Source organism: Saccopteryx leptura, chromosome 4, assembly GCF_036850995.1.
Source record: "Saccopteryx leptura isolate mSacLep1 chromosome 4, mSacLep1_pri_phased_curated, whole genome shotgun sequence".
Taxonomy (NCBI): domain Eukaryota; kingdom Metazoa; phylum Chordata; class Mammalia; order Chiroptera; family Emballonuridae; genus Saccopteryx; species Saccopteryx leptura.
Genome location: NC_089506.1, coordinates 6,532,053 through 6,542,270, shown reverse-complemented (window position 1 = coordinate 6,542,270; position 10,218 = coordinate 6,532,053). Strand labels below are relative to the sequence as shown.

The following is a 10,218-nucleotide window of genomic DNA, read 5'->3' as shown; positions in this document are numbered from 1 at the left end:
GCACCATGCATTATATAGATACTTATATACACACTTGAATACTACTGATACTTTTATTAATAGCTCTGCTCAGCATATCATAAAACTTGTGATTGAAAAAGTAGCTACAGCAAATGAATTGCTGATCTTACGTGTGATCAGATTATTTTAAACTTTTATTGATTGATTGATTGATTTTTAGAAAGCAAAAGGAAAGGGAAGAGAGAGAGAGAAAGATTCATCTGTTGTTCCACTTCATTTAATGCATTCATTGTTTGGTTCTTTTATGTGACCTGGTCGGGGATCGAACCCACAGCCTTAGTGTATAGGGAGGACATTCTGAGCCACCCAGCCTGACTCTTAAATGGCATGCAATTTCTCTCACTCGGTCTTTCTACGGATGGAGAAAATGGCTGAACAGAAAGTCTGTCGCAGAGAGGAATAAAAAGGCAGCGCCAGTCCTTTCCAGAAAATCGTGGGATGCTGCCCTCTAGTGGTGCTCACGATCCATAGCCACTGAGAGCTCAAGACTGTCTACTTCCCATTCACCTGCCGCAGGCGCACACCTGTGCACCCGGGAGCGATCTTGCTTATACGGTCTTTATAGGGCCTTTAAAGGGCCACAGCCAGTAGTGGTTTATGTTCAACTTCTGCTGGTATTCAGACAGAATGAAAACCTGAAGGAGATGAACATTTTGTCAGCAGTTTTACTCCACATTCTGCATAAAGCTGAAGAAAGCCTCTCTCTTCTCTTCATTATGTTACTTATTGCCTAGGAAAATTTCTTTCTAAGGAGCATTGCCACTTCCTGTTTTAGATCTTTTGTGATCTGAAATAAGCCTGGAGCTCTGAAGTGGGAAGATGTAGGGGAAAAAATAGTAAGCACTTAAAGAAACTGTCATTACCATGTTAATAACTATGCTCGTGGTTTTATGAGCTGTAGAGCGACCTAGACAACAGTAACAGGCAGGGGAATAAGTGTGGTTGAGTGGCAGTAAGGTTCCCTATTTTATGGAAAGTGATAAGGTTCTGTTAAGGTAGAATCTAGTAAGTCGTGGATGCCTAATCGCTAAAATAATGCTACAGCCGTCATAATGAAAGAGCTGATAGAGCACGGTGAACAGGATGACAAGAAACGTCCTTTACTCATCCAAAATAAGGCTGGGAACCAGAAATCAGAGAATGAAGAACGAGTAAGCCAGAGGAGAACACAGAGGAAGATGGTGATATTAACTCCAACTATTACAGTAATCCCGTTGAATACATACTAAATAAAAGAATAGGTTTTCAGGTTGGAAGAAAAAAAAGGATAAGAAGACCCAATTCTATGCTATATGTGAAGATGCACTTAAAATATAAATATAAGGGCATAGAAATCGATAGCAGTGCTTCCTCGGTTACAAGGCGCTTTAGCAGGGCAGGTATTCCGGTGAGGAAGAAGAGCAAGGTCAAACATCAAGTGAGAACCACGGGGCCTCTTACAGTGCGGTTACACGGACACCGGACACCGTTTCATGAATATTGCCAGTCGCTGTTGACAGGCGCAGCACCTAGCCTCCCGGCAGGTGGAGACTGACAGGGAGTGTGTCTAGCTCAGGAACGCTCCGACGGAGACAGACTCAGGTCAGAGGGAGCGGGTCCCGGCGGGGCTCTGAGTGGCCCACAGTTGAAAGCTGTGACCGGACCGGACCAGCACTGACAGGAGCCCACCCTCAGTGGGCTGGTCCTCCTGGGCTGGTCTGCTTCCCCACGGTCTGCTCAGGGAGAACCCAGACGTCAGCCCCTCCGTCAGAGCAAGGAGAGGATCCCAATCACACGGGTGACCTCGGCCGCGGTGGCTTAGCCAGAGCCACCCTCCCACCTGCGCCGAGTTTGGGAGCGCTCTCACGTGCTGTTCACGGGGACACGGTCACCACCGCCTCGGATGAATAACTCACCGCACGGGACACTGATCATCAGGAAGTCCATCTTTTATCACACTTGATTAGTCTGGTTTCAAAAATTAAAATATTGTAGGAATTAGTAAAGACTTATTTTTCCCTTCAAAACTAATTGAGAAAAGCTGTCCTATTTTTCTGTGCTCCCGTACTGTTTAAAAAAGCAGGTTTCACAAGAAAAAGCAACCACTTGAACTAGCAAATGTCACATGGAGATTACATCCCTACAGAAATCAGTTTTACTTTTTTTAGTCTCTAGTTTTCACCAGTAACCGAGAACAAGACAAAAAGCACGACATGCCGTCGCTCTGTGTCGGTGACAGGGGCAGCTGAGTTGAGGGGGTTACCAGCGAATGTGCTTTGGAAAATTTGCATGATTTTAGCCCGCAGAAGCCAGAGAGTTTTATTCCGTCTTACTCATCTCACTTTCTTAAATGCACGGCTGGCCCACAGCTGGAGCGGAGAGCTAATCTGCGCTCATGGTGACATTTCTAAGAGTGACAGCATTTCCTACTTAGAGGCCTACTTTCTGTCAGGACTAATACGTCATAATTGGTGTTAAGGTAAAAATATCGGCTTATGTAACCAAAGACTTGTTCCTCAGCCCCATCAGACAAACACGTGTATTCTTTGGAAAATAGTTTATTTCCTTCTCAGTAATCTGTCCGGCATGACTGTCACAGACCTCTCCCCGAATTTCTAAGGCCACATGCCTCATCACTACGAATCATTTGTAGCCGATAAACTGGGGCTTCTTTCTGTCGCGTGTCTCAGCCAGATTGTGCACACTCCTATTGAGAAACATAACTTTTTACTAAGCCTTTAATATGTTTCTTTTTTTACAGAAGTTGATGTTAGGGAGAGAGGAAGGGAGGGAGGGAGGAACACCACGTGTCATTCCACTCACTGACGCACTATTGGCTGATTCTCGTACCTGCCCTGGCGGGGCTGGACCCACAGCCTTGGCGTATGAGGACGACGCCCTCCCCAACCGAGCTGCCCGGCCGGGCCTTAGCTTCTAATTTTGGACACCGGTAGTGAGTCTATGGGGTAGAAAGACAGTTCGTGTGACGGGCTAGAGCTCGGGCGTGGAAATGCGGCTCCCAGGCCATTCCTGCTGCTGCACGGCTGCTCTGTCACCCACAAGGCCGGAATGTGTCCCTCTCAGGGGCCGCTAGGGGCTGAATGGCTGTGCCCCTCCCCCCGTGCACGCGAACACTTTTGAACTGAACTCTAGTGCCTAATGTCATGGTATTTGGAGGTGGGGGTCTTTGGAAGTGGCCGGACCATGAGGCTGGAGGCCTCCGGAACGGGTCCGCGCCCTTACAAGAACAGACGTGAGCACCAGTAGGTCCTTCACTGCCGGCTGAGGACAGCAGGACACACAGGTGGCCGTCTGTCTGCACACTGGGAAGCGGCTCTCGCCGGACACAGCATTGCCCGCTTGCACCTTGATCTGTCCAGTCTCCAGAACCCTGAGAAATAAATGTTTGCTGTTTTAAGCCGCTGGGTTTTCTTGGTTGTTTGTTTTTTATAAGCGATGTTCTTTTAGTTGCCACAGTTAGCTAGCCCCACAGTTCGCTAGGGAAGGTGGGGAGAGGGGTAGAGGGATGGGCCGTGGGTTCCGGTTCCAGGGTCCTGGGAATGCCAGGTGCTGACGGGGCAGTGCCAGCCACAGCCACGCGGGGCACCTGCATGGGGGGCGCCAGGCCGTGGGCCGGGCCAGGCCGGGCTCAGAGCTCGCGTCCACGGTGCTCCAGGGTCTGCAGGACCAGCCCTGCACAGAGCACCTGGGCCTGGGAGCCCGTCCTCAGGCCTCAGAGCGATTCACTCCTCCCGGGAGCCCAGCCCCTGGGTGGCTCCCATCTGTGTGAGCGGAAAGGCGTCCCCACGGCCTGGGGTCAGCTCCAGCCCAGCCAGCCCGGCCCATGGTCAGCCCATGGTCACCACTCACAGCTTCTTCAGGTCACCTGCCCCCGGAGGCCGCGCTGCTGAGCCCCCCGCCCCCCTCCGCGCGCCCCGCCCACCCACCAGCCGCCGCTGCCTCCGCCTGCCCGAGGATGCCAGGCAGGGCTGCTGAGTCAGGGCAGGTGAGCGCCAGGTGGGCCCAATTCCTGCCTCCTCCTTCTTCACGGTCAGCCTTCCACACCCAGGCCAGCCCCGGGTGGGGGAGCCAGTGCCCTCCAGGGGGCAGGGTCGCTCCAGGTAGTGCAGGGAACTGGAGGGCAGGGTGCCACCGGCAGGTGAGGGGCGGGCGGGCAGCAGGGCCGCAGGCTGCCAACTGTCCCCAGGAGTGGACACTGGCCCCTCTCCAGCCTGGGGCTCTCCTGGGGCCCTGGTCATGACAGCCTGCATCGGGGGATGGCCGCCCGGCCAGGGAGGGCAGGTGAACGGGGTACCCTGCCGCCTGCCCTCTGCCTGGACACAGTTCTGCTCAGGGGCGTGCACTTGGCGCCTTCACCCGGGCCCTGTTCACGGCAGCCTGACCCCAGGCCCTGTTCACGGCAGCCTGACCCCAGCCCCTGTTCACGGCATCCTGACCCCAGCCCCTGTTCACGGCAGCCTGACCCCAGCCCCTGTTCACGGCAGCCTGACCCCAGCCCCTGTTCACGGCAGCCTGACCCCAGCCCCTGTTCACGGCATCCTGACCCCAGCCCCTGTTCACGGCATCCTGACCCCAGCCCCTGTTCACGGCATCCTGACCCCAGCCCCTGTTCACGGCATCCTGACCCCAGGCTCTGTTCACGGCAGCCTGACCCCAGCCCCTGTTCACGGCATCCTGACCCCGGGCTCTGTTCACGGCAGCCTGACCCCAGCCCCTGTTCACGGCAGCCTGACCCCAGCCCCTGTTCACGGCAGCCTGACCCCGGGCTCTGTTCACGGCAGCCTGACCCCAGTCCCTGTTCACGGCAGCCTGACCCCAGCCCCTGTTCACGGCAGCCTGACCCCAGGCCCTGTTCACGGCAGCCTGACCCCAGCCCCTGTTCACGGCAGCCTGACCCCAGGCCCTGTTCACGGCAGCCTGACCCCAGCCCCTGTTCACGGCAGCCTGACCCCAGTCCCTGTTCACGGCAGCCTGACCCCAGGCTCTGTTCACGGCAGCCAGACCCCAGACCCTGTTCACGGCATCCTGACCCCAGGCCCTGTTCACGGCAGCCTGACCCCAGCCCCTGTTCACGGCATCCTGACCCCAGGCCCTGTTCCCGGCAGCCTGACCCCAGCCCCTGTTCCCGGCATCCTGGCCCCTGTTCACGGCAGCCTGACCCCAGCCCCTGTTCACGGCAGCCTGACCCCAGCCCCTGTTCACGGCATCCTGACCCCAGCCCCTGTTCACGGCATCCTGACCCCAGCCCCTGTTCACGGCATCCTGACCCCAGCCCCTGTTCACGGCAGCCTGACCCCAGCCCCTGTTCACGGCAGCCTGACCCCGGCCCCTGTTCACGGCAGCCTGACCCCGGCCCCTGTTCACGGCATCCTGACCCCAGCCCCTGTTCACGGCAGCCTGACCCCAGGCCCTGTTCACGGCAGCCTGACCCCAGCCCCTGTTCACGCCAGCCTGACCCCAGACCCTGTTCACGGCAGCCTGACCCCAGCCCCTGTTCACGGCATCCTGACCCCAGGCTCTGTTCACGGCAGCCTGACCCCAGCCCCTGTTCACGGCATCCTGACCCCAGGCTCTGTTCACGGCAGCCTGACCCCAGCCCCTGTTCACGGCAGCCTGACCCCAGCCCCTGTTCACGGCAGCCTGACCCCAGGCTCTGTTCACGGCAGCCTGACCCCGGGCCCTGTTCACGGCAGCCTGACCCCAGCCCCTGTTCACGGCAGCCTGACCCCAGGCTCTGTTCACGGCAGCCTGACCCCAGCCCCTGTTCACGGCATCCTGACCCCAGGCCCTGTTCCCGGCAGCCTGACCCCAGCCCCTGTTCCCGGCATCCTGGCCCCTGTTCACGGCAGCCTGACCCCAGCCCCTGTTCACGGCAGCCTGACCCCAGCCCCTGTTCACGGCATCCTGACCCCAGCCCCTGTTCACGGCATCCTGACCCCAGCCCCTGTTCACGGCATCCTGACCCCAGCCCCTGTTCACGGCAGCCTGACCCCAGCCCCTGTTCACGGCATCCTGACCCCAGCCTCTGTTCACGGCAGCCTGACCCCGGCCCCTGTTCACGGCATCCTGACCCCAGCCCCTGTTCACGGCAGCCTGACCCCAGGCCCTGTTCACGGCAGCCTGACCCCAGCCCCTGTTCACGGCAGCCTGACCCCAGACCCTGTTCACGGCAGCCTGACCCCAGCCCCTGTTCACGGCAGCCTGACCCCAGGCCCTGTTCACGGCAGCCTGACTAAGTAGGACGGCCCCTCAGGGCTCCCCAAACTGCACATTACCACCAACAACTGGTAGATAGCTCTGTGTAGATACTTGATGTGTATTTTTATCACTTTTTAAGAATAATTTATCACAAATTTCAAAAACTCTTCCAGCGAACTGCTTCTGTGACGTTGAGGAAAGCATTTCCGTACCTTGAAGCAAAATTTCCTCAGTTCTCACAAGAACGATACCTAATCGGTGGGGTGGCTGGAGGATTAAATGAGACACTGGCTGTCAGACATTGCAGAGTGCCTGCTATGGTAATAGATGAAAATTAGCTCTGAGCACTATATACTGGTCACAAAAATTAGGGGATATTTTATAGCTTCATATTCATGTTGAAATATCCCCTAATTTTTCTGAGCAGTAGAGTTGCATGATATAAATGTGTAGTAGTATTCTTTTTGTTTTTGTTTAGTTATCTTTCAGCAAAATTGAAGCAATTTCTACCATCAGTGTATGATAGTGTCAACTTTTTTTTATTTAGAAATTAAATTTAATGGACTGACACTGATCAATGAGTATATATAAGATCAATAAGAGTACACATGGACAAGAATGTGATGGTAACTGGGGGGGAGGAAGGAGAGGGAGGAGGTGGGGCGAAGGGAGGGGCACAAAGAAAACCAGATAGAAGGTGACAGAAGACAATTTGACATTGGGTGAGGGGTATGTAACATAATTAAATGTCAAAATAATCTGGAGATATTACTCTGAATATGTGTACCCTGATTTGTCAATGTCACCCAATTAAAATTAATAAATAAATAAGAAAAAAAAAAAGAGTACATAGATTTCAGCCCTGGCCGATTGGCTCAGAGGTAGGTAGAGCATTGGCCTGGCATGTGGAAGTCCCCGGTTTGATTCCTGGCAAGGGCACACAGGAGAAATGCCCATCTGCTTCTCCACCCTTCTCCCTTTCCTTTCTCTCTCTCTCTCTCTTCCCTTCCCATAGCTAAGGCTCCATTGGAGCAAAAGTTGGCCAGGGTGCTGAGGATGGCTCCATGGCCTCTGCCTCAGGCGCTAGAATGGCTCCAATTGCAAGGAAGCAAAGCCCCAGATGGGCAGAACATCGCCCCCTGGTGGGCATGCCAGGAGGATCCCCGGTATGGCGCATGTGGGAGTCTGTCTGTCTGCCTCCCCCTCTCCCTCTGCTTCTCACTTCGGAAAATTACCAAAAAAAAAAAAAAAAAAAAAAGAGTACATAGTTTCATAGGTTTCAGGTGAACATCTCTATAGCATTTGAACTGTTGATTATTTTGTGTGCCCACCACCCAAAGTCAAATCATTTTTCATCACCGTATATTTGTCCTTCTTTATTCCCCTCCTTCACACCCCCCTCCCCTGGGTAACTACTTTATTTTCATCTATGTCCATGAGTCTCAGTTTTATATCTGACCTATGTGTGAAATCATATAGTCCTTAGCTTTTTCTAATGTACTTACTTTAGTTAGTATAAAATTCTCAAGGTCCATCCCTGTTGTCATAAATGGCAGTATGTCATCATTTCTTATGGCTGAGTAGTATTCCATTGTATGTGTGTCCCACATCTTCTTTATTCAATCTCTGTAGAGGGAAACTTTGATTGTTTTTGTGTCTTGGCCACCATGAATAATGTTGGATGAACATGGGGGGTGCATGTGTCTTTGTGTAGCAATGTTTTCTAGTTTGGGGGGCAGATTCCCAATAGAAGGATTGCTGGGTCACATGGTAGTTCTATTCTTAACTTTTTGAGGAACCACCATATTTTCTTCCTTAATGGCTGTACCAGTTTCCATTCCCTGTTGGTGTTAACTTTTTAATATTTCCAAAGGAAGTGACATAATCAGAATATTTCTTAGTTTGTATATGTGTCCTTTTATCATTGAAAGAAACTATTATTAGAAGCCCATACCGTACTTACAAAAGGTCTCATAGGTCAGAAGGTGTGACAGCTCCATGCCTAAACCACCAGTAGCCCAGACAATGGGGCCATCATGATTATCTGTGACCAGTTAGGCGTCACTGCTTCCCCCACTCTTCCCATCCCAAGGAGGCCCTGGTGCTGGGGCCTGTCTCTGTAGAGGCATGTGGCCATTCTTAGGAAACTGTTGGTCAAACCTGCTAGCAGGCCGGGCTTTGCCAGCTGTTTCCATGGTCTAATGGGAGAGAAACTAAGGCAGTGCTGGCAGAAGTGGTCCTTCCAGAATCCTGAGAGGGTACAGACCTGGAGGCAACAGGGTTTGGCGACCAACTGGCTTGGGGAAAGGCCGAAAGGGAAGGGAGCCAGAGGAAGGCCACGTTCCCATCTCCGAGGTTATGAGATTGTCCAGCAACATGAAAGAAAAGCAGTTTTACAGAACGGGATTAGCTTAGTTTGGATGATATAAAATTTGAATTGTGTTTGGATGTCCAAAAGGAGATACATCATACATGATTGTATGCATGAGCTATCAGCACAGGAGTGGGGTCTGGAATCCTGGAGTTATATACATATTATATACATCATTATGTGTTAAAAGTAGGTAAAGTCATCTATGTGAGTGAGATTTTCAGAAAACATGCTGCATAGGAAGGAATCAATCTATCTATCATCTATCTATCATCTATCTATCTATCTATCATCTATCTATCATCTATCTATCATCTATCGATCTATCTATCATCTATCTATCTATATATCATCTATCTATCTATCTATCTATCATCTATCTATCTATTATCTATCTATCTATCTATCTATCATCTATCTATCTATCATCTACCTATCATCTATCATCTATCTATCTATCTATCTATCTATCTATCTATCTATCTATCTATCTATCGATATATCATCTATCTATCATCTATCTATCTATCTATCTATCTATCTATATATATATATATATCATCTATCTATCATCTATCTATCATCTATCTATCATCTATCTATCTATCTATCTATCTATCTATCTATCTATCTATCAAACACTGAGACCATTCTTTGTTGATAACTCTGGACATTTTGAGATATTTGACAAATTAAACAAGTGAAACAATTGTGTATCCATCTAAAAATGTTCACAATGCTACATTTCTATAAAATGTAATGATTTTCTTCTCTCGTTCTGTTTCCCTACATGTCACTTGTCACGGTCTTTGAGCAAGGTGTGTGTTCTTCTGTTTATGCTGTCCTTTCGCTATTTCCTTTGACTCAGGTTTCTACTTATCTTGATTAAACACTATCATGCTTTTCTAGGCTTGTTGTTTCTGGAGCATGCCAGGCTTGTCTCATTTTAGCGATTTTTGAACTGGTTTCTGACTTAGACGCTTTTCCTCTGCAGATTCGGACCATTAATTCCATTCCTTCCTTTAAGTCTTCATTCAAATGACACCTCTCCCATCAAGCAGGGATGGAGAACCTTGAAATATTACAACCCTGCCCAGGATTTCCAAATAACTCTTAGCTCACTATAATATTTACTTTTTTCTCTAAAGTGCTTGCCCCCTTATCCCAAATGGGTATACTAGCTTTTGCCATTTTTATTGATTATTTTCTCTCTCACCCCTCCCACAGTATGAGGTCCCAGGAGGCATGTGGTCTGTCCGGTTTACTGTTGTATTCCAAGGACCCTCAGCTCTCCCTGCCATATACTGGACACTCCATAAAGAATGACAACGAGTGCATTAGTAAACATGTCAGAATGTGCAGCACATTACCTGGAACCAAACCAGCTTGTAGTTCATGTTTGCCAAAGCCCCAGAACGAAGCAGCTGTAGAAACTCTTTATGAGATCGTCTGGTGGTGTGATGATCGCATCTGCAGGGGTGTTCGTCGGCACTGAGAAATTACTGTTAAACATCTCAGTGAGATAACAGACCGTGGGGGTGTTTAATGGAAGAGTTCTCACCTTTTAGAAATATATACTGTCCTGGCTGGCAGCTCAGTGGTTAGAGCATTGGTCTGGCATAATATAG

At 50.7% G+C, this 10,218-nt stretch overlaps 1 protein-coding gene across 1 annotated transcript; it reads left to right on the top strand.

Moving 5' to 3' along the window:
• Nucleotides 1-4,257: 4,257 nt before the first annotated feature.
• LOC136404104 (putative uncharacterized protein ENSP00000383309) lies at nucleotides 4,258-10,085 on the top strand. Its single transcript, XM_066383580.1, has 5 exons — nucleotides 4,258-4,474; nucleotides 4,571-5,224; nucleotides 5,267-5,920; nucleotides 5,963-6,257; nucleotides 9,818-10,085. Exons 1-5 carry the CDS (start codon nucleotides 4,258-4,260, stop codon nucleotides 10,083-10,085), a joined length of 2,088 nt encoding a protein of 695 aa, XP_066239677.1.
• The last annotated feature ends 133 nt before the right edge of the window (nucleotides 10,086-10,218 follow it).